Genomic DNA, 23,935 nt, shown 5'->3' with positions numbered 1-23,935 from the left:
TCAGGGTTTGCTTATGAGCATTAAAAATAGGACATCAATTTCTGTTCTGGGTATATAATTAAATACTTTTGAGAGATAAGAATTTCAGCACAGTACATACTTACAGATATGAGAATGAATGTGCCCCAAACACAAGAAAATAGGTAGAATGCACTCAGCTGACCAGATTCATTAAACTTGCTGTGCTTCGTTTTGGAAAAGTGCATTCGCCTGTTAATTTTCTAAAAATAAAAACAATCGTTAATAATTAAGATTATAAAATATATTTAATATGACTATCATAGTATGGAGAGCTAGTATTTTACAAAGTATAGATTTCTAAGATTGCATACTTACATCCAACACATACTCTTGAATTATGGCATGAATAATTATCGCCACTAGCATGTAGAAGAAAACTGTAGCCAAATCTTTGATACCATAGTAATAAAGGAACGCTGATTCAGTAGCTTGTTCTTCTGAAGGTCAAAAAGGACAGGACACACATACACAAAAATATACATAAGATTATAAAAACAGCACTTAAGTACAACATAGTTATGGAAACAAACAAGAGAAGACTAACCTAATAATTAAGTTTACAGAAACATCATGGTAATTTGCTTTTGGACACCTTCAGTCTTAGGAACAATGAAAACTGAGGAGACTATCTAGAAGTCTAAAGCTTCAGAAATTATTTACAAAGACTTGACACATGTTAGTTACAGCCATTAAAGACCAGAGAACAGGGAAGGGGAGGCCACATTAAGATCCTTGGGGACTGTAAAATTGATATTACCCCAGGGATAGGGGTTAGATTATACTTAGGTTGTATTAAAGTTATACTTAGCACATTTGCCTGTCTTTTCAAAGAACTTTTGAAACTTTCTGCTTTCTAGCTCTACTTTCAAACTAGACACCACATTTATGATTCTGCTGGAAAAGCTGACTTAACTTTAATTTGATTTAGTTTTGAATTCTAAGCAGGAGAGACAGAGGCAACTGCTACAATTGTTTTCAATCTTTAAAATTGCTAAGATTTTTTCAGAACAAGACTTAATCAAATACTTGTGAATTGATAAAAGAGCTTTGTTTTTTTCTGGCATACTCAAATTTCAAAACAACTTTGTGGTTCTGAGTACTGTGATATCTAAGTTACTACATCAAATATTTACAAAATGATATAACTGAACAAAAACCCAACTCCATGTTGTATAATAGATCTTACATTCTAAATAGAGAGACTCCGGGCTCACAGCAAGTTTACCACCTGAATATGATAATATTTTGTTAACTGAATACCCCACTCCTCACCCATGCTAGTTAATTTTTTTTTTTTGTGGTACGCAGGCCTCTCACTGTTGTGGCCTCTCCTGCTGCGGAGCACAGGCTCCCGACGCGCAGGCTCAGCAGCCATGGCTCATGGGCCCAGCCGCTCCGCGGCATGTGGGATCTTCCTGGACCGGGGCACGAACCCGTGTCCCCTGAATCGGCAGGCGGACTCTCAACCACTGTGCCACCAGGGAAGCCCCATGCTAGTTAATTATATTACTGTATTCAACTACAATCAACTTTCAATAACAACTTGATTTTCACATAGCATCACTCAGAAAAACTTTTCGAAATAAAACCTGAAAGTGTAGTTTGGATGTTATTACCAGACACTTATTGACATTCTCTCTAATCAAATAACTGATAGGACGGTAGAGCACAACCAAAAAGTGAAAAATAAAATGGGCTTAAGAGGGTTGTTATTACGGGTCCAAAACAGAACCCGTACAAGTCAGAAAAACGGAACCTGAACATTGGGCCTTTAGAAACCTTGACTGAACAAAGACACTTCAGACAAATGTAAAATATCTATTCTTAGGATTTTCTTATGAAAAGATCAGAGGGAAGAGAAGGCAAAAAAAAAAAAAGTTCTTCATTGGAATTTTAAGCCCATTTACAAAAATACACAATAAACATTAAACACATAAAAACTGATTTTCATACAATATATAGGGTGAAGTCAACCAAAAACATCAGATTTTGCATTACAAAATCATCAAAATAATATTCAGTCTAATCACGAATGAGACCTGTGAAAATAATGAAGAACCTAGTATTCATGGAGATTTCCAAGTCTGTCCTACTGAACTCTTCTTAACCAGAAAATTCCAAAAGAAAACTACCTACCTGTTGCAGGGAGGGTAACATTGTACTGAAGAGTTACAAAAATTATAGAAGCTTTTGCTGTTATCTAGAAAGAAAAAAAAAGATCAAGTCAATTTGTGACCCTCTCCCAAATAGCAAATCGGGGGGAAAAACATTCCAAATTCTGTCCCCACATCTAAGAACCAAGGGCACCCTAGTTCCAGCTGCACCCTGACAGGCACGACTGGACTTCCCGATCACCAAGGGGTTGATCTTGAAAGTTAACATAATTCGCCAGTGTAGTCTGAAGTTTAGATGGGATTGTGTAATTCACTCCTAACTTTAAGATTTCAAAAGAGATACTGCAGTTCCAGTAAACAGTGTTTTGACAAATAATGTTTCTCTACTCTAGACCTGTACAATGAACACAAAATTTCCATCAAGAAAAATTTTAAATGTAAATTTATGAAAGAAAAGGAAGCACAGTTACCATGACAAAAGGTAGATCAAAGGTAGGATCTGTGGTGTGTGTTAATCTCCCACACACCTGGCATAGTTACATTGTCGATAAATATTTAACTGACCTGACTACTAGTAAAAGCAAAGTGGTCAGAACAGAAAAATGGGACGCTTACTCAATATTTATAGGCACCAGGCACTGTGCTAGACAAGAAAGGATAACAAAGGAATGGTATAATCCTGATGACTAGCAACTCAGTCCAGTCTGGAGGACAGGTAAACAAATTGCTATAATACCACAGAATCAATGCCAATGTGAACTGAGGATAAACAACCAAAGCATTTTTTTTGTTTTTGTTTTCCTCCTGGGGTGAGGAATGAGGCATGCTCTGGAAAGGCTTCGCAGGGGATGTGGTGCAGAAGCTGTCTCCTGTTGGAAGAGAAAAGTTCCCTAGGCTCACCCAGTGGGACCGAGAGGGCAGCACAGGTAGGAGAAACAGAAGCACAAAGGTCAAGGAGCAGTAAACAGGAGGTCAGGCTCGGGCACACATCAGGAAGGGGTAGAAAGGCCTAGAAAAGTTACCAAGTGCTAGAAAGGACCTAGTTTGCTGAGCTTAGTAGTTTAGATTTTATTTTAGCCCGACCAGACAGTTTTGGGGAGGGGGAAGTTATTCATGCTTTTCAGAAAGATCGCTGACTGGGGTGCAGTGCTGGCCTCTCAAGCCCCCTCGGGGGCCACGCTCCACCCGGCAATCAGTATCCCCTCCCAGTCATGTTAACGCCGCTCCCCACACCCATCCTCCCTCCACCCGCACCCCAAAGGTCCTGCACCGATTCCCATTCTCTCCAGGATAAGAACAAACTCTGTGGTCTGGCCGCTGCTTCTCCAGCCCCTGTCCGGCCACTTCTGCCCCATCCCTTGCCTCCTGCACTCCTCCCACCATAGCTCCATGCACCTGCAGTGTTATCTAAAACACTGCTGGAAAACTTCTCCACTTCAGATCTCAGGTCAACTACACCCTTTCAAGGAAGCCTTCCCCGTCTCTTAGGATAGGTCATTTCCTTTGTTAGATTACCTCAGAGACCTGTGTTCCTTTCTTACAAAACGTATACTCTTGGCGTGATTGTGTTAATCACTGCTGTCTCACCCATTAGACAGACAGCAGTCTCCGTAAGAGCTGGGAGCATGTCTGTTTCCGCTCATCACTGTATGCTTAGAGCCCAGCATGGTGTGTGGCACTTATTAGGCGATTGTTCAATATTACTGAACAAATACTAGATAAAATATAAATTGGAGTAAGGATGCAAGTCAAGTACGAGCTTTGCAAGAGACCCTGTGAAAAATAATAAGGTCTGAACGAAGGCAGTAGTAGTGGGTAGAGGCGGAACTTTTGAGGCAGAATAAGGCTTGGTTAGCAGGACAGAATCAAATTATGTACTGATGCTGCAACAACTGGGTGAAAAGCAATACTATTAATAAAAACGTGCAATATACAGGAGGAACCGCAGGTCTGAGGGAAAGAAGAAATTGCACTTTATATAAACTTAGATTTCTATGAGATATGCAGGTGGCAAGACCAACAGGTAGGTAAGGCCTACGCCTGGAGCTCTGCAGGGAGACCCGGGCTTAAGGATTTGGAAGTCTCTGTTTACAGGCAGTACATGGTACATAGTCGAGGCTGTGCAAGTATATAAATCCTCTACAGAGAGTGTACAGGATTCGATGAGAAGTAGGACACCAACAGAACCACGGAGAGGGCAGAGAAAAAGGCTGGTGGCAAAATAAGAAGAAATGATCAGAGAGGAGAGGCAGAGAGAAAAGGAAGAGAGCTAGATGCCCCCAAAGCCAAAGGGGAAACATTTTAAAAAGGGGTGGTTAATAAAGTCAAAGTTTCAATAGAGATGTGTCAGGAAAAGAGCGCAACGGACCGGACGACTTAAGAAGTCATCAGTGGTCGCAGCTTGAGTGACTCCAATGAAGAAGTGAAAGCAAAAGCAACCTCACAGTGGAGTGCAGAGCACAAGGGGAACAAAGGGGTTCCCAGCGACAGATGCCAGGTCAAGATTTATGTCGTTTCGTGATGGGATGCACTGAGCTGGTGCGGGGGCAGTCAGCAAAGGCACCAGGGAACAGGGAGAATTTAACATGTAAGGGCATAATGGATGGAAAGATCTGGTAGGGGTGAAATATAAGGATAGAGTTAAGGTTGATCTTGAGCAGTTTTCCTCTTAGATCAGGCAGGCAGAAGGTAAAAATGATGAGATAGATAAGTTCAAAAAAAGGCAAGAAACTGAAGAAATTCCCTGTGGCGGGGGAAAAGCAATGTCATCTGTTAAGCATAGTTGGGGACTCAAACGATGAGTATTTTTATAGTTCCTTTAGGCAAAGGAGCTGGCCAGGGAAAAGTAAAAAGATCCCCGGGTATTACCTTTGTCTGAGGTCAGAAACCTTTGACTTGTAATATTATCTATCAGCAAGAGTGCATGACTTTCTCTGACAACACTGAGCAATCCACAAATGGGAGGCACGGAAAAGGCAGATGGCAGGCTGGACCCACGGGTGGATATGTGCAGGCCAAGTAGGGAGACAGACCAAGAGGGAAAGGGAGCTGAGGGCCTGGGGAGAGTGTGGACAGTAGTTAAAGTCTACAGGAAGAAAAGCAAAGCAACAAGGGGCTAGTATACTGGAGAAAAGGAAAGGGGACCAGGCCCCACAAAAGCCTGGACTAGGTGGAGAGCTGGCATACGAGCAGTAGACGTGGGGAGATGAACAACATGCAGGTTGCAGCTGAGTTCTGCTGTTCCGGAATTCAGGATCTGGAAGTATGGCAGGCTTGTGAGATAAAGTCAGGGTATGGCCACCACAGTGAGTTGTTTCACTGGGTAGATACATAAAGATCACTTGCCTAGAAAAGGCAAGCACGGCTTTTCTGTATTACATTTTGGGTCATTCACACGGATACGTGAGAGCAGAACAATGACATGAATTTCCAGGGTAACACTGCTTTCATGTGATTCTTTTTAATAAAGTTGACTGATTACTAAATTTTATGTTTTAATATCTTTGTTTAGATTTCATATATAAACGCACACACACTCCACATCCCTGTTTCTAATTTAGAATATGAGGTCACCACTACCATAGCTAAAAAAACTTTTTAAGTTTTTTTTACAAATGACAAGTGAAATTCTTCAAAGATAAATTTAATATCAAATTCCCCAAGCAACAAAAATTAGATTATCCTTTACTGCTAGGCTTCCAAAGAAAATTAAAATCCGGCTTCTAGCTAGCTTGGCATGTGACAGTAAGCGGAATAAGAAGAGGAAAAATACAAACTACACACCCTAAAAATGTTTATAGAAAAATGTTTTAAAAAGAAGAAAACTTAAACCAGTAATCATGCTCTTAGCCATTTCTAGGGGTCCTAAGCCTCATACCATGGCCAGCACTGCTTTAGTTAAACTAGTATTACAGTTAACCAATAGTAAGACAAATTAGTTTGGAATAAAATATGCTCCAGAAATATACAACGTACTCAAAAGTAAAAATGAGTTTATGACAATTTTGGATGTTTAAAGCACTGCTCTCCATTTATAAGAAAAATATGAGGCTTATTCAGATACATATTAAACAGGTTACCACGACTCTAATGAGTTATTTAATTCTGCATTGTATGGAGTATCATGAATATCATAATATTTCTTTAGTGCTCAGCAGCTGGGGTTTGGTATCTTTTCTTGTCATACAGAGAGGTTAACTATTTTGTACTTGTCAAAGGGAAGTGTGACTACTACATTGACTGGGTGTCTCAAAGATAAAGGCAATTTCTGAATATCAAATCCCATTTTCTCACCAGCTTATATAAAATTAAGTTCTTAAAAAAAAAAGGAGGAAAGAAAATGTTGGCATTAAGATAAGCCATGCTTAAAAATAAAACAAACCCCCAAGACTGTTCTACATAGAAATTGTAAAGGTCCCCCAAACCTGGCATGGCACAAACGACCTGGAATCCTGAGCCTCTGAAAAGTAAATCCCTCCCAGAAGAAAATATTCCTCGTGGAAACCCCTAACTCCTCTTCTATATCCTCACTTTCAGAAAGCTTCCCAAGTATCTTTACATCTTTCAACTGTTAAATTTTCCTAACTCCAATATTCAGTCATTCATTATAGACCATGATGTGCAGTATGTGGACAGAAACTGTCTGTACTAAAAGCATGATTTCAAAATTCACAGCAATTTTTGATAACACGAACTTCCCTGGAAATTAAACTCTTCCATATCTCCCAAACAAACTATTGCTTTATCAACCTTATTAGTATATATAATCTCTTTAGATGCTAACTGTTAGAACATTTTCTCACATAAAAATGCTGTCTTCGGGCTTCCCTGGTGGCGCAGTGGTTGAGAGTCTGCCTGCCAATGCAGGGGACACAGGTTCGAGCCCTGGTCTGGGAAGATCCCACATGCTGCGGAGCAACTGGGCCCGTGAGCCACAATTACTGAGCCTGCGAGTCTGGAGCCTGTGCTACGCAACAAGAGAGGCCGCGATAGTGAGAGGCCCGCGCACCGCGATGAAGAGTGGCCCCCGCTCACCGCAACTGGAGAAAGCCCTCACACAGAAACGAAGACCCAATGCAGCCAAAAAAAAAAAAATGCTGTCTTCTGTTTTTCGACTTTGATAAATACCTAAGGAATAATGAGCTACCATTTAAGCTACCTGTAAGCCACACTTTGAACTAGCCATTATAAAACTTAGTTTAATTCTCAGAGTAATCTGATGAGCCCTATTTTACAGAAAAAGAAACAAGTTCTAAGAAGTTATATGACATGCCCTAGGCCACCCAGTTAGCAAGCAGTAGAGCCCTAACTCCCTTTAGCTTCAGCGTCTATATTGATTCTTCATTTTGGCTAGTAATACAGTATGTTATTGCTTTGTCAATTTCACCATAAATCCTCTGACATTTCCTCAATGTCGGAAAGCCTTTCCTTTACACAAAAGGCTGAACAGTTCTGTTGCAAAAACGTTAACTTCTCTATTATTCTAGCACAAATACTGTCATTCTATAACTACGTTAACGTTGAGATTCAGCAATTACTTTATTATTATTTTTAATTAATTAATTTTTTTAAAAAAAATTATTGGCTGTGTTGGGTCTTCATTGCTGCACGCAGGCTTCTCATTGCAGTGGCTTCTCCTGTGCTGCAGAGCACAGGCTCTAGGCGCGCTGGCTTCAGTAGTTGTGGCACGTGGGCTCAGTTGCTCTGAGACCTGGGGGATCTTCCTGGACCAGGGCTTGAACCCGTGTCTCCTGCACTGGCAGGCAGATTCTTAACCACTGCGTCACCAGGCAAGCCCCACAGCAATTACTTTAAAAGTCAAGTAGCAAAACTAATCCAGTGAATTTTTTCCCATAGGTAGATAACATGCTTTCAACTCCTAAAACTTTAACATATGGTTAAGAAAAATGTAATACAACCTGCACAAACTTCCTTCTGTCTACTACTTCATTCTTTTTTGAACTGACTTTAAAAACTTCTATTTAGATCTTGTTGTGTCTATTTAAATTGATAAATTTTACGGATGTAAAGGTGAAAATCCACTCACTGCTAAAAAATCATTGACATGTGAGGCAAGGTACAGGTGGTGAACTTCTCTAGAAATGTGGTAAAAGAACATGAAATATTTTACATAAAAGCAACGTTATAACATTTCTAAGTGTCAGCACTTCTGATTTATATTCCATTTCATTCAACACACTGCAAATACACCTCGAAGGTAATATTACTCCTAAATTATATCTTTAAAAACAGGGATTCTTACCACGTGGAGACGGGTTATGGCAAGCTTTATGGAACTGTTCAGTATATTGTACACACAAAAGTATTACTTCTAACACCAAAGCAGAAAGTATATACAAGTATAAAATTCAGAAAGAGAGTACAAATGTTTAGCATTGCATTTCTAATATTATATACATTCATGTAGTTCTGTATAAACCATGAGATGCCTTCTCACCATATCATCTGATCTCTGCAAACAATGGCTGTGAGAACAGCACAGGTGATGTTATTTCCTTATACAGAACAGAAAAACTGAGGCTTAGCCTTGGGTCATTCAGTAGGTAAGTAGCACAGGCCCAGCCTAAATCGAACAATGTGACATATGTTAGTTCCCTTCTACCCTCCCTTTCAGGATACCCACTACCTCCTTAGCAGTGGACTAGGTGGACGTAAATGACACTATCAAGAATCAAAAAATCTGTATCTAGATCCAGAAAAGTCCATTTGAAGAGAAGCAAAAAATTATTAAGTTACCTAATCATAACATTTAAAAAACCCACATGGGCTCCATTTAAACTATTTATTCAACTTTCGGTCACTGGCAGTTCTCATTACACCAGCTTTTCTCAAGAATTCTTAATGTCACTCATTAAGCAAATATTTTGTAAGCATCTCCTAAATTTAGGCTTTGGAAATAGATTAGGAAAAAACCAAAATTTCTGCCCTCACTGAGGTTACATTCCAGGAGCGGGGAGACAATAAATAAGTAAAATAATTAGTGTATTTGGTGGGGCACAGGAGCTACAGAGAAAAATTAAAAAGGGAAAGAAGATAAGGAATGGGCGTGTGTACTGGGGAGGGAGGGAAAGGAAGCCGTAGAATGTTACACGTTCACCTTGCAAAGTTTATACCCACATTCAACAGCTGTTAAGTAAGTCATCACAATACTCGCTACGTGGGATGAGAATTTACACACTCCTGACATTTCCATCCTCTCCTATTTCAAGAAACAAAAAGAAAATTATCCGACGCCTCGGCACTGCTGTTCAGAGCCCCGATTTCTGTATCAGACCTTGTTTCCTTAAGAAAAGAGCAAGCGCTGGGGCAAAAAGTTCCATCACTGATAACAATACCAGCTTGGGAGACAGGAGTTAAAACAATCGGGTGGGTGCGACTCGGAGCTCCGATCCCGCGGAGATCACTCGCTGCCCCGCGGCCACCGCCCTTCCAGTGGGCAGCGGACGCCGGGTTCCGTCGGTTTCACCCCAGACTCGGTGCCGCCGCGGACCCCGCCCCCGAGCGCTCTCCGGCCCCCGCGGCCTGGCCAGCCGGGCGCGCCAGCCATTGCCCAGCCCGCCCACCGCCCGCAGCCAGCTCGGCGTTCAGGGGCCGCCCCCGCCGACCGCCGGCCCCTCGCCGGCTGCCACGTAACCCTTCGCGGGAACCAGGAACTGCGCGGCGCGGCCGGTGGGAGGGGGCGGCGGCGGGAGGGCGGCGTGCGTGACGGCCGAGGGGGCGACGCGGCGGCCCCGGCCCCTGCGGGCGCACGGCGGCCAGGCTCCCGGGGCTCCGCAGCCCCAGGCCGGCAGGGCGCGGGGCGGGGCAGGCCCGCTCCTCCGGGCCAGGCGGCCGGCACCTCCCCCCGCACCCCCCGCCGGGGTCCCCCGCGGTCCCGGGCCGAGGGGCTGAGCTGGCAGCCGGGGCCCGGGGAGGGGACGGCGGGCGGGCGATTGGGGCGCGGGCAGGGCTCACCTCGAACATGAGCCCCAGCAAGAAGACCATCGCTACACAGGAGACGATGTCCGCGTGATTCTGCAGGACGAATTCGTGGCTCAGGACCGGGGGGCTCTTGGTGCTCTTCTTGCGAATCGCCATGGTGAAGCCGTCGCCCGTGCCTGCAGGTGCTCCGCCCCGGCTCCGCTCTTCCCAGCTGCTCACCGACTCGCCGCCGCCGCCGCCGCCTCCCCCTGGCTGCTCCTCACAGCCCCGCCGCTGCCGCTCGCTGGGGCTTCACTTCCCATCCCACAGCCAGTACGCAGCCGCCGGGGCCGCCCGGAAAAAAAAAAAAAAAAAAAAAAAAAAAGGCAAGCCCACAGAGGAGGCGAGCATGCGCACTGGGGAGACGGCGCTCTCTCGTGTCGCGGCCGCCCCTGCGAGCCCACAGCGCCGCCTAGGGAGCGGAGGCCGTCCGCTCGGGGCCGGGCGAGTGTAAGAAACCTGAGCGGCGCCTCCCCTGCTCCGCTCCAGGGCTGGGGTTGGGAGTCGTTTGAGGCGCGAGCTTCCTGCGGTTACTAAACAGACTGAATCCGCGCCGCGGTCAGAGGGCGGCGACGTGCTACGGCGTGCACGGGTGCAAGCGTGCTTTCCGCCCTCTGTGCCACCCTGGCCTTGGGTGTCAGTGCCTGCTTCCACATTGATTGTCACTTCTTGAAAGCCACTGCCACCAGCAAAATAACCTAAACGTATGAGTACAGCTTAACTACATAAGGGTAGGGGCATTCTTCGGTTTTAGCAGCTGCCTTAAAAGTGAACTTGAGTTATTTTAAACACGCCTGAGGACTTGTTTCCTGTTCTTTGTAGCCTTGAACTAGCTTTCAAAAAGGAACAATTCCTATTTGGTCTCACCTCCCCATCCCCCAACGGGCATGTGACTGAAGTAAGTTCATAAGTTTGGGTTTACTGGCTTCATATTTATTATTAACGACACTTCTTGGTAATCTAGGGAGATGATTTTTAAAAGTTTGTGGATTAGACATGTCTTCCTCTTTCATATTTCTGCCCAAACCAAGACTCCCTGTATTCTTTCTCCAGATGAATTGTACCACTGTTTACCTATTTGCCAAATCTAGAAACCAGAGTCATCCTGGACTGATCCCTTTCAGCATCCTTCCATATCCAAACTATTACCAAAGAAACCCAAGGCCACTGAGTCCCCCCTTCCCTTTCCCACTGCTGCACCCTCAGGAGGGGACTCACTGCTCACCTACAATATTACAAGTCTGGTGAATGCCTTAGTGGTTTAAGAACATGGGTTTATAAGTCAGAATTCTGTCACTCATTATCTGTATGATCATGGTTACTTATCTCCATGAGATTCGATTTCTTCATTTATTTATGTATTCATGCATTCAAAAAACTATTTATTGGGCAGCTACCATATGCTAAGCACTGGGGATATAGAAATGAAGGAAAAGTACAATTGAACCTATTCTTATGGGCTTTCATTTTAGTATGGGAAGAGGATCTTTACACAAGATTTGAAAAGTGAAACATGTCTTAAATTGAGATGAGGGTCCTGGAGAAAAATAAAGCAAGGGGAATAGGGAAAGTGTGGGAAATTGCATTTGCCTGAAGACTTGAAGAGGTGAGGGAGCAAACCATATCATCAATAAAAAGGAGATAATTGTAGTACCTGTAGCCTACTTTAGCAATTAAATGAGATGATTCAAGGAAAGTGCTTAGTAGAGAGTTAGGTATAAATGTTACCTATTATTGTTATTATTTTTTCTTTTTGGCCACGCTGCTTGCGGGATCTTAGTTCCCTGACCAGGGATTGAGCCGGTGCCCCCTGCAGTGGAAGCAAGGAGTCCTAACTGCTGGACTACCAGGGAGGTCCCAAATGTTAGCTATTATTATTTTCCTACTTTCTGATCAAACAATTACTAGTTTTACCTACCTCCAAATCACCTTCCAATTTCATATTAGAATGATGCTTCTAACAAAATTTTTCAAATTTTTTTGGTGGTTTCCCTTTTCCTTTATGGGAAGCTAGCATGACTAAATAGTGCTTTATGGTTTGGCTTCTGCCTACCCAGACATGCTCAAACCCTTCCTCTATAGGCCCCAATCTCTTAGTACCAGCACTACTGGCTTCCCACTCTATACACACGATAGTCTGCTCTCTTCCCACGCTCTCCCTGGCTTTGTGCTTGCTGCTGCTTCTGTCTGGGATGTTTTCTCCTCTCCCCTCATCTACACACCCCACGCCTACTGTTCCTTCAAATCTCATTCACAGGTGACTTCACTGAAACCTTTACTGACTTCTGTGGCCATCTCTAATGACTCAATTGCATTTAAAAAAATAGCTTTAATGAGATATAATTTATATCACATAGTTCACCTATTTCAAGAGTACAATTTGATGATTTTTAGTATATTTACAAAATTGGGCAACCACCACCATAATCTAACTTCAGAACATTTTTATTATTCCCCAAAGAAAGACTTAGTTTTTGTTCTTGAAACTCGTATACCTGGAATGGAAGACAATAAACAAGTCATTACCAATGTGATGGGTATTTTCAAGACTTGTTTGGTGAAGGGTGACATGGAAATATTCTAGGTCATTTGGAAATTAATTGTTCCACTAAAGTGAGTTTTTAAACTGAAATGGACTCTTTCAAACCTTAAAATTTAATTATTTTTCACTCTTTTGTGAGAAAATACCCCCACTGGTGTTCTTTTAGTTGCATGAAACCTACCATACTCTGGACAGCTGTAGGACTTGGGATGACCGTTGGACTTGGCAATTCAGAGGATGTGAGTTTGTGGCAGTGTGGGTTATCCAGGAAACAGATGCCAAGACAGAGTTAGAATCGTAAGGGATTCGTCATCAATAACGTTTGTGAAAAATAAATGGGAGAGGAGTCGGTAGGGAAAGGCTGCAGACCACGAAGCCTGTCTGACACCTGTGAAAGGAAGGAGGGAGGACCCGTCAGGAAGACCTCACGCTGAGGTGCAGCCTGAGAACATCTCGGCCAGCCCAGCAGGGCGCTTCAGCACACTGGGCAGAAATGGTGGGTCCTTGTAGTACTGCTCTGCTTAGTCAGGGGCTGGGGGCTCCCGCCATGCACTCTTGCCATCTTCCAGAGAAAGTCACAGCTTTTGCCAGGAGGTCCTCTCCCACCGCTCTCTCTCAGGCTCAGTTACCTACCTGCTCCTTCCTCTGGCCCCTTGAATCACTCCATGGTTACAGCCAGTATCCCTTGTGGTTTCTGAAGAGTCCTTTTGTGAAAATTTCCTCAAATTACCCACTTTGAATGTGCCATTTGCTCCTGCTAGGACCCTAGCTTACTATGAAGATCATTAGTGACCTTCAAGAGAGTGTTTTCTTTGGAATGATAGGAATAAATAGCTGATTGGAGTGGGTTTCGAGAGAGTGGGAGGTGGAAACATGGAGGCATGTGTATAAGCAACTCATTTGAGGAGTTTTTCCTATAAGATGAGACAGAAATGGGCAAGTAGTTAGAGAGGGGCTGAAGGGTCTAGGGAAAGTTTTTGTTTTCTTTTTGGATATGATCCATTTTAAACAATTTTATTGAAGTATAGTTGATTTACAATGTTGTGTTAATTTCTGCTGTACAGCAAAGTGATCCAGTTATACATGTATATATACATTCTTTTTCATATTCTTTGCCATGACGGTTTATCACAGGATATTGAATATAGTTCCCTGTGCTATACAGTAGGACCTTGTTGTTTATCCATTCTGTATATAATACTTTGTGTCCACTAATCCCAAACTCCCAACCCGTCCTTCCCCATGGATATGATCTATTTTATGTTTGCACGCAGAGAGAATGACTCATTAGAGCAAGAAGTTTCTTCTGCAGGAGATACCTGCAGGTCTGTAAGAGGTGATGGCATCTTGTATACAAGTACAGGCACCCACCGTAACAGGGATGGGGTTCCCACAGTAACCAGAGGAGAGCAGAGTTTGTGGATAGGTTAAGAATGGCTAGATGAAGTTGTGTTCTTGTTTCCATTTTCTCAGTAACATATGAAATCATCAGGAGTGGGGATAGTATACTGGAGACTGAGGAGAAAAAGGGGTAAAACTGTGGGAGGGTGAATGGATTAGAGGAGTGTCATCAGACAGCAGTGCTTCCTCCTTGAGGACCTGCATTTAAAGTGAGACTAGTAAGCAGAGCCCCATAATTATCTTCGGTCCCATCCCCCTGCTTGGATACAGCTCTGGAGAAGGCAGAGAGTTGGGGTCTGCCAGGCCAGCATGACAGAGGGGCAAGGATGTTGAGGGGAATTGCAGAATAGGCCAGGGCTGTGAGGAGGTGGCTGTGCTTCTCCTACCTGGTCACCCTCCACCCGCAATCCACCCTGTTTTGCTGTGAAAGGCAGACCTCTTCAGATCGCATCACTGAAGCTCCCTGGCCCTCTGACTTCAGCCAATGGAAGGCACTGGCCAAAAACCAGAAGCGAGTTTTGGGGGTTTATCCTCCCTTGATCCCTCCTGGCCTTATGATGGTTCTGGCTGGGCCTGTGTTCTCTGGTGGCCACAGCCCCTGTCAGCCTTTCTCTCACGTGCCAGCTCTTGCTGGGCTCAGTACCTCTTTCTCTCCCCTGCGTCTTCGGGCTGCCCGGGAGCTCCCCTATCTCTGCTTGGTTCTCTCAGCCGGCCCGCTCCTCTGTCCATAGGCCTTTCATGAAATTCTCTCCAGCTCAGCCCTTCCGAGGGTGCCATCTGTTCCTTGCCAGTTCTGTATCCTCAGATACAGAGTGCTGGGGCCTCGGAATTGGGGACGCCCACGGGGTGGAAGATGGTTGGAGTGGGGCTAGTTGGCCAAAGAGCAAGTGGTCAGAGGGTGGGGTGCTGCGGATGAGTCCTGAGGTCGTGCGGTCCTCGGCCATGAGACGGGAAGGGCGTAATGGAGGGCGCACGTCGGAAGCAAGGAGTCGTCGAGGCAGTAGGAGGGGAGAGCGCCCTCCACGCGCTTTATGGATGGTCTGTCGCCCGGAGGGACTCAGGGAGCAGAAGGGGAAGGGCGCGGGCGCAGACATCCGGCACGAGTGAAGAGGATGAAGAGGGGTCAGGAGCCCGGTGAGCGGGTGACGGTCGCGGGGCCGCGGGTAGTGAGTGGGTGGTGTAGTTGGAGGGCATGGGCTTCCAGAAGAGCGCGCGTTTTGGGGGGAGGGGGGAGAGCTCTCTGTCGGCAGCAGGGAGGGGCATGGGCACACCCACTCCCCCGCTGGGCTCTGCTGCGTGCTGGGGTGGGCGGGAGAGCAGCTGCCTCGTGATGCTCCGGGGGAGGCAGGTTTCAGTTTCCACTGAGAGCGGCCCCAGGTGCAAGAGGGTGAAGAAACTATGCAGAAAAGGGTGGAGGCTGTGGAGGGCTTGGTCGATGACACAGCTGGGGTTCTAGGGGATGCAGTGGAAGGGTGGGGGGAGGTTAGCTTAAGTCAAATCAGGGGAGGAAGAGCCACGAGGGGGAGAGAATGTGGTGATGGTGGATGACCTGGAGGTTCGCCTCCAAGGAGACTAAGGTGGAAAGGGTCCTGCCGCATGGGGCAACTATGCAGATGGTCTTTTAGGGAAAGTGGGGAATCAATTCTAATTTTAGCTTCCTTTTTAGGATGGGCTGCTTCAGAAGCTTATAGGGAGGGAGGACTGCCGTTAAATCCTCTGAAGGTGGGTCATGGTGGTGGGGAAAGTGGTCTAAGGAGACCCTCAGGGCTCTGGAGTTCTCTCTTCAGCAGACTGATTGCTCAGGTGTGTCCAGCTCTGGAGGCTATTGCGTGTCCAGTGTGGTGCTGGCTCCTATGTGTACAGACACTGTCTTGTGGGTAAGTGATGTTTCCGCAAATGTAGCTTGGATCCCGAAATGTTGGGATTCTCAGGATATTTTTAATAGTTTAAAAAAGGACGAAAAGCAGACTATTTGAAATTGGGTCTATCCAGGAAAATCTGTGGCATAGGGTTGCTGTAATTATGAGAAATATAAAAGAAACGGAGAGACAATCTTTGCCCCCAAAGAGGTTGTTTCTAGTTGGTCGCATAAGACGTATGTGAAAAGGAAAAAAACAGTTCTGAGATGATGCGAAAGTAAGTACAACAAGCATGTGCCTAATAAAAGGAAGAACTAAAATGGGACTGTTGGATTTCAACAGCTCCTAGGGGACAAAAGAATGGAAAAGAAGAAACTAATGTTTGTTGTATGACTACTGTGTTCCAGGTATTGATATTTTGCTTTCAAATAAGTTACAACATTTAGTTTTCACAGAAACCCTATGAATAGTTGTTATTCTAATTTAAAAATGGGGAAACTGAGGCTCAGAGAGGTTAAGTAATTTGCCCAAAGTCCCAGGGCTGGCAACCTGTTTGTCTGACAAACCCATTCTGTTTCAGTATAAATAGTACTCCAGGAGCTTCACTTACCAGGATGACCCTGAACTTCCAGAGAGCAATGATTCTCAACCTGATCCATTGAAGAGACTGGTTCCTGCTCTGATGGAAACACAAAGCCCATTAAAACAAAACAAAACAAAACAAAAACGGGTCATTTATCTGTTTACATGCTATTGTTAAATCATTTATAGTAAATTTTAAGAATATAAAATTGCGCTCGTCTTGTGAGGAAGAAATTGTATTTCTATGAGGAAGCGAAATCGTTGCTTTAATAGTTGGAAATGATATAATTTTCTTGAGTATAAATTTTAATGCTATGGAAACTATAAGCCAAATTTATAATGCAGTGTTGTTACTCTTAGGAAAGATTGTCAAGAGAGGACACGTCACCCTTGGAGGGAGAGCCAACTGGTAATGAAAAGGCTGTGACCCAGCCAGATCACTCTTGGGTCCCCCTAGGGGCAGGACTGTGATCTTCTGACCTCTAGAAGCTTAAGGAACCCAAGATGGAGTGTCTATCCTTATTTAAACTATAACTTTATTTAGTCTCACTTTGTTTAGCACACCAAGGGCCTGAGTTAATGCTTCTCTGATAGATGAGAGATCAGTTTCAGGAAGTGGTGAATGCAAAGTGTGAAAATGGAAACAGGAAGTGTAAGTGATTTCAAGAAGTTTAGCTTCAAAGGGGAGGAGAGAGCAGGGTAGGTCACTAAAGAGGAATCAGGGAGTTAAGGTATATTTTGTGTTTGCTGTTGAATGATGTGACAGTTGATCGTGTTTAGATACGAGAAAAGGGAAAAGAGGAAGAGGTTGAAGACACTGGGGAGATGGGGAGAGGTGGGAAAATTGATGGACTGAGGTCTTGAAGGTTTGGATCCTCCAGAACATAGGTAGAGGATTAACTTTACATAGGAGGGGACACCTCTTTTCACACGGAAACGAAGGAGGGACAAGGCAAGGTCAGCAGAGACAAAGCAGTCATGGACCTGAGTGGAGGTTCTTCCCCGCTGTGGTGAGATCAGGAAGGGCAGTGCCAGGAAGACAGTGAGGCACAATCCTGTTTTGAAGGAATGAGAGGGGAGTGACAGCCACAAGGGTGGAGGGAAAGATGGCCACAGGAACAGGGTGGCCCTGGAGGGGTTTGGACAGGAGACTGTCAGCCCCACTAAAGGGGCTTGGTGGTTTGAGGGGAGGGCTAGGACACAGTTTAAGCAGCTGGTTAAGGGAATGCTTGGTGCAGGGTTGGAGGATGTAGGGGGTTTCTTTATACTGGACTGGATTATCTTATTATAACTCTCCTAGTTGCAGGGGACTGAAAAGAAGATTCACAAGATTCAGCAGATTCAAAAGAAAAGCTTTGGGGAACTGGGATGCTCTGTGGACCTTGGGAGCTAGAACCAGGTACCTGACCTCATCAGGACTCTCTCTCAATGTATCTTTTTTCTGTCTTTTGTTTCAGGTTGGCTTCATTTTTCCCTATAGTCAATGGACTTTATTTACATGGCAGAGAACATTGTCACTTGCAAGTTTTATCAGAACAATCCCAAAGGAAGACCTAGACAAAGCTGGCTTGGTTGTATGATCATTTCTGGGTCACGCGGCCTATCTTGGTCACATGCATTTCCCATGGGTAGAGTAAGTGAGTCTATTATTAGAAGGTGCAGAGGAAGGGGTGTTGGGCAAATAAGAATGTGAACCAACATAGGTGTCCCAGGGAACATGGTGAGAAGGTTCTAAAGGTAGAGGAACAGCAGGAGGTGGTTGGGTCAGGGGAGAAAAATCCAACAGTAGTATGACCATGAGTGAATGAGAAGACTAGATGGATGGGATAGAATAGATGGCTTGTATTTCAGGCAACAGCCAAGGACTCTGAAGATGTGTAGTAGGATGGATTTCTGAACTAAACTCAGCAGACACAGATAGAGGAGTGGTCCTACTTTGAATCTGTTTCGCCTGCAAGAGGGTCTTAGTTCTCATGAACAGACAGGAAAATGGCGATAGGTAGGTGGTTCCTGGGGAGATGGGTACACGAGGACACAGCAGCAGCAGGTTGGGGGTATGCTTCGCAAAGTAACTGGAGACTCACCTCTGCCAGGGAGGTCACCCAGTAGATCACTTTCACCTGAGGAGAATGAAATGATGAGAGCATCGTTCTGTGCAAAATGCTTTGCTCAACTGCTTCTAAAATTAGAAGGTCTTATACCTCAGGGAATTTGTGACTGGTGGAGCTGACATGATGTCTTGTAGCCATCAGAAAAATGGTGTATGGCTCGGTGCCTAGTAGAACCAAGGTCTTGGGGTGGTGGCCAGGGATTCTTTGGAGCTGTTTCCTTGTTTGCATCCGCCCTTGTGCTCAAAGACAAAGCTTACAGCACGAGTGAAAACAGTTAAAATGTGTACAGTTCTTTGCGGTCCCCCAAACACCGTTGATATATACATTATTAATTTTAATCTCATATCAACCAGGAACATAATGTTTTCCCTACTTCAAATAAGGAAGCAGAGTCTCAGTAAAATAACTTGTTTAAGATTTTACAATTATTAAATGTTAACTCCCAAGATGAAGAATGTGAATTTTTAAAAGTTATGGTAAGATTTTACTAAAAAGTAAATATGGTGCTTTATGGAGCTTAATTGGTGTTAAGTCCAAGTGAAATAATCATAAGGGAATATGTGAATGTGTTCTGTTAACAACAACAACAAAATAATAGCAACTAATATTTATTGGGTGCCAAGCACTGTGATAAACACAAAGAACATTTAATACAACAACTCATTGAGTTAGGTACCATTATCATTCTTTTTCTGTAGATGAGGAATTGATCGGACAAATAATATTACTAAAGCATCACCACCACCACCATGATGAATGGAAACAGGAATAGGCCACATACTGGGAAATCAATTAGTAGTTTATTTTAACTCAGGAAATGAGCACTAGGCCAGGGAAGAAAAGAGAAAGGGATAAATCCCTGAGACTATGTGAGAGAAACGATAGGTTTCGTTCCTGTGAAGCAAGCCCCTTTCATTTCCTAGGCAGTTTATCACTCCTGGGCATCTCTCATACCCACCAGCATTTTCTTTGGTCTTCAGATCGCATCTACATCCTCAAACTATATTATAAATATTGCCCTGCTAAATGGTGTGGGGCTTGAAAGAAGTAGGAGTGACCAAGGACAGATTCAGCTGGGCACATGGGGGGAATGGTGATGCTACTTATCCAAATGGTGAGTTGGGAAGGAGAGGTAATCAGGAATATGGGATTGTGGAGTAAGCAGAAGAGTTCACTTTTAGATATACTGAGTTTCTTCACATTGACGTCTGGACTTTGGGAGATAGCTACATGAAGAGTCCCTGCAGACAGCAAAAGATTCAAGCTCAAGTATACATTTGGTGATGATGGTTAACACGACTAAAATGGATTAGCTCTTTGAGGTGGTGAATTAGAAGAAAGAAGAGCAACGAATTTAGTCTTGGGGGTGCCTGTAGCAAAGGGACTATAAAGGCGATCAGGATCTTAATTTTATATATATAGCATTTAATAACAGTGGTTTTCAGAGCACTTTTCTAACAGTAATTTCCCACGAATCCTCCATAAACTCTGGATGATGAAACTTTTAAAAGCTCACAACATTCTTTCACTCTTTAATCCTAATAACGAATTTATTTTAGGCTTAAATGCTATTGCAAGGAATGTGCTGGTCCAAAGGACAGTATTATTAGAAATTATTTCCTCTGAAGTTGAAATTCTTTAAAAACATACTAAATAAGACAAGTAATAAAATGGGGGAAGAAAAGGACAATGATTATATTAAAAGTTGGATTCCAAGAAAAATTGCTATAAGACTAGCTTCCAGGAAGTCAAGGCAAAATGTGAACATGTTGAATTAACTAGATGTTTGTCCCATGCAGAGTGTATGAAACATGGTTAATTATCAGCTTCACATGGAACCTCCCTAACCTGGAGATTCTGGTGAGTGTGTCTGGCTTGGGATCTGGGAAGCTGTGCATGTTTTCAAAGTTCCCCAGGTGATTCTAATAGTCCAATTTGACAAGCCCTAGTCTCATAAAGGAAATAGACCAGTTCATATAGGAGAGAAAAACTTTTTTCTAGCTCTGAAATCTGAAAGAGATTTCGTTCCATGAACACTGAAGAACACTGAATAATAAAATACACAATGCCCTCAATAGCATTAAAAAAAAAACAAACGGGTAGAAATTTTTTATGTGTGGATCTCACACTGACCTTTGATAAAATAAAAACCAACAACATAATACTAAATTATAATTCTGTTCGTGTGAATAAAGAACTATCTGGGTCAGTGGGAAAAATGATATTCCTTGGTCCTTTTCAGGAATTCTGATTCAGCACATCTGGTTAGGGACCAGAAATTTGCTTATTTGTAATAAGTACCCCACTTGATAGTGATGGAAGTGGCTCAAGGCCATAGTTTTGCACCAAGAGAATGGATGGTTAACAATATTCCTTAGAGTTTCAGGTTTAGATATAAAATCTTGAGATACACCATTTGTGGTCAGCATGTTCACCATTTTTGAAAACTGAAGCAGGGGAAAGAAGCAGGATTAATCTACTTCCACAAAGTAGGCTGGGAACACTTCTGTGGTATAAAACCAGAGAGCTTCTTTCAGTGAAAAATTTTCTTCAACCCTTGGGAAAATGTTAAAAGCATGGGCTGCATCATATGCCATTAGAATAGATGTTGGTCTCACTAAAAGGAAGAAATGGGTAATAGAATTGACATTCTGTTATCACAGGCGATGATTTAGCATTCTCGACCTCCCATTTCCTTTCCTCCATTATCCTGTAATGCAATTTTTAATCAGTGTTTACGTTATTGCCTATGTAAAATTGAAGAGTCAGATAGTATTTCATACTTATTTCTTTCCTAGCATCATTCTTATTTTTTGGAATCAATGATTGCCTCACTTCCCCCCTCCGCCACCAGTATAGTTTTCTATTAACTGATTGTCGTTTCAGTTGCTCAACTAGAGTTGTTGTCTGACTACCAGCAGTTTTTTTTCCCCAAAGCCTCAACCATCCCAGATAATGTTTCATTTCCTCCACCCTGGAGATCGCTCTCTGAAGCCTCCGCTTCCTCTTACTCCAATATGGAGCAGGCTTTGGAGACCCCTTTGTCTTAGAACTCACTTTTTTTGTTTTTGGCCGTGCTGTGCAGCTTGTGGGATCTTATTTCCCCAACCAGGGATTGAACCTGGGCCCTTGGCAGTGAAAGTGTGAAGTCCTCACCACTGGACCACCAGGGAATTCCCTTAGAACTCACTCTTGACAATTTTCTGTATTGGATTTGCTGTTGCACCTGTGGGCCTTCCTTTTTCTTGTTTCTCTGGAGTGCATTATCCAGCAGTTCCCTAAAGAGAGGTGCATGGCAGATACACTTTTTGAGTCCTTACCTGGACACATGACTGATAATTCGGTTGGTTGTAAACTCCTAGGACACAAATAATTTTTCCCTCAGACAGTTGAAGGCATTATGTCCTAAAACCCCTTGTTACATTTAAAAAGCCAGTGCCATTTTCTTTCTTTCTTTTTTTTTTTTTTTGCGGTACACGGGCCTCTCACTGCTGTGGCCTCTCCCATTGCGGAGCACAGGTTCTGGATGTGCAGGCTCAGCGGCCATGGCTCACGGGTCAGTGCCATTTTGAGTCATGTTTCCTTCTAAGTGATTCTAACCACCAATCCTACCACCACACCCATAGCCTGAAAGCTTCTAAGGGCTTCTCTTTATTTCTGATATTCTGAAATTTTGAAATGGTATGACTTGGTATGGATTGTTTTATCTTTTTTTACACTGTTGAGCACTAAGTAGACCCTTTCAATGGAAAGACTCATGTCCTTCAGTTCTGGGAAATCTTCGTGTATTTCTTCTTTGATAATTTCTGCCTATTTTCAGTTATTTTCTTTCTGGACCCCTATTTGATTTTGTACCTCCTGGTTTCCTTTTAAAGTCTTCTGTCTTTTTTCTTCTCTTTTCCATCTTTGTTGTTGTTTTCTTCTCAACTTTGTTTTCCAACCGTTCTATTTATTTTGGTTATATATTTTTATTTTCCAAGACTTTTTCACAGTTACTTTTCATAGTAATCTTTCTTATTTTATAAATTATAATACTTTCCCTTATCTCTCTAAAGATACTAATAATTAAAAAAAATTTTCTCTACATTGACTTTTTTCTTTACTTTTGCTTGTTTTGCTCCATCATTTCTGATGTTTGATTTCTGTTTATACTAAGAGATACTGATTGGAAACTGTATATGTGGGTGAGTGTATGAGAAGATTTGTCAAATTGTAGGGAGATATGGCCATTGTGTTGGAGAACCCACATATAACTGTATGTGCAGGTTTTTTCTTTTTTTTTCCCCCCAACCTGGGAGGATTTGATGAGGGGTTTTATAACAATGGTTCAAAGTGAGGTCTCTGACGAGATTAGGGTCTTGTGAGCAGGGCTTGTGCAGGTTTTTTCTCTAGATCATTCTCTCTCTTGAGATGAAATTTCCAATCTTCTACCTGGCATTCATCTATTTGGAAGCTGCTGTTCTGGGGACAGGTGAGGAAAGGGGAATGGAGGTCTACTGTTCTGACTTTTGCTTAACTTTTTTCTACCTTTCACCTCCAAGAATAAACTTCAGTCTCTTTTTTTGAGGTGGTGGTTGGCTGGCTGTGTAGCACTGGGGTCTGTTGCACATAATAAGCTTTCACTATGGGGACTTACCTGGTGGTTAAGACACTGCGCTTCCAATGCAGGAGGTGTGAGTTCAATCCCTGGTCAGGGAACTAAGATCCCACATGCTACGTGTGAAGCCAAAAAAAAAAAAAAAAAAAAAAAAAGCTTTCACCAATCCCAGTTTTAAAAAAAAAGTGTTTATTTATTTATTTATTTATTTACTTATGGCTGTGTTGGGTCTTCGATACTGTGTGCGGGCTTTCTCTAGTTGAGGCGAGCGGGGGCTACTCTTCGTTGTGATGCTCACGCTTCTCATTGAAGTGGCTTCTCTTGTTGCGTAGCACGGGCTCTGGGCGCGCGGGCTTCAGTAGTTGTGGTGCACGGGCTTAGTTGCCCCGCGGCAGGTGGGATCCTCCCGGACCAGGGCTCGAACCTGTGTCCCCTGCATTGGCAGGCGGATTTTTTTTAAATTTATTTTTTTATACAGCAGGTTCTTTTTAGTCATCCATTTTGTACACATCAGTGTATACATGTCAATCCCAATCTCCCAATTCATCCCACCACCACCCCCAGCAGGCAGATTCTTAACCACTGTGCCACCAGGGAAGTCCCCAATCCCAGTTTTAGAGCAGAGCAGTACCCACCTCTGCAGCATCTGGTGCCTCCAACTCCTCATCTTCTCAAGGGGTTGTTAGGGTGAAGTGGCCCTCTTCCCTCCTGCAGCAATTTTTTTTTTT

At 43.5% G+C, this 23,935-nt stretch overlaps 1 protein-coding gene and 1 long non-coding RNA gene across 3 annotated transcripts in view; one reads left to right on the top strand and one right to left on the bottom strand.

Moving 5' to 3' along the window:
* TRAM1 (translocation associated membrane protein 1) overlaps positions 1–10,358 on the bottom strand; it is a 28,926-nt gene extending 18,568 nt beyond the window's left edge. Inside the window, exons 1-4 of one of the 2 annotated variants that reach the window (XM_022595237.3) lie at positions 10,110–10,358; positions 2,158–2,221; positions 337–458; positions 105–221 (exon numbers count right to left, since the gene is read on the bottom strand). In XM_022595237.3, coding sequence (XP_022450945.1) covers positions 105–221; positions 337–458; positions 2,158–2,221; positions 10,110–10,232 — 426 coding nt within the window. In that variant the 5' untranslated portion in view covers positions 10,233–10,358. The remainder of the gene's footprint in view (positions 1–104; positions 222–336; positions 459–2,157; positions 2,222–10,109) is intronic. The other variant, XM_022595236.3, reaches the window with a different exon arrangement.
* Positions 10,359–16,919: 6,561 nt separating this feature from the next.
* Positions 16,920–23,935, top strand: part of LOC111185569 (uncharacterized) — a 29,562-nt gene continuing 22,546 nt past the window's right edge. The window contains exons 1-2 of the long non-coding RNA XR_002647584.3: positions 16,920–17,898; positions 20,410–20,470. This is a non-coding gene — a long non-coding RNA (uncharacterized LOC111185569). The remainder of the gene's footprint in view (positions 17,899–20,409; positions 20,471–23,935) is intronic.

This window comes from Delphinapterus leucas, chromosome 17 (assembly GCF_059928025.1).
Source record: "Delphinapterus leucas isolate spDelLeu-1000000601 "Yukka" chromosome 17, BTC_Dleu_Yukka2, whole genome shotgun sequence".
Lineage (NCBI taxonomy): Eukaryota > Metazoa > Chordata > Mammalia > Artiodactyla > Monodontidae > Delphinapterus > Delphinapterus leucas.
This window is presented reverse-complemented; position numbering and strand designations above follow the sequence as displayed.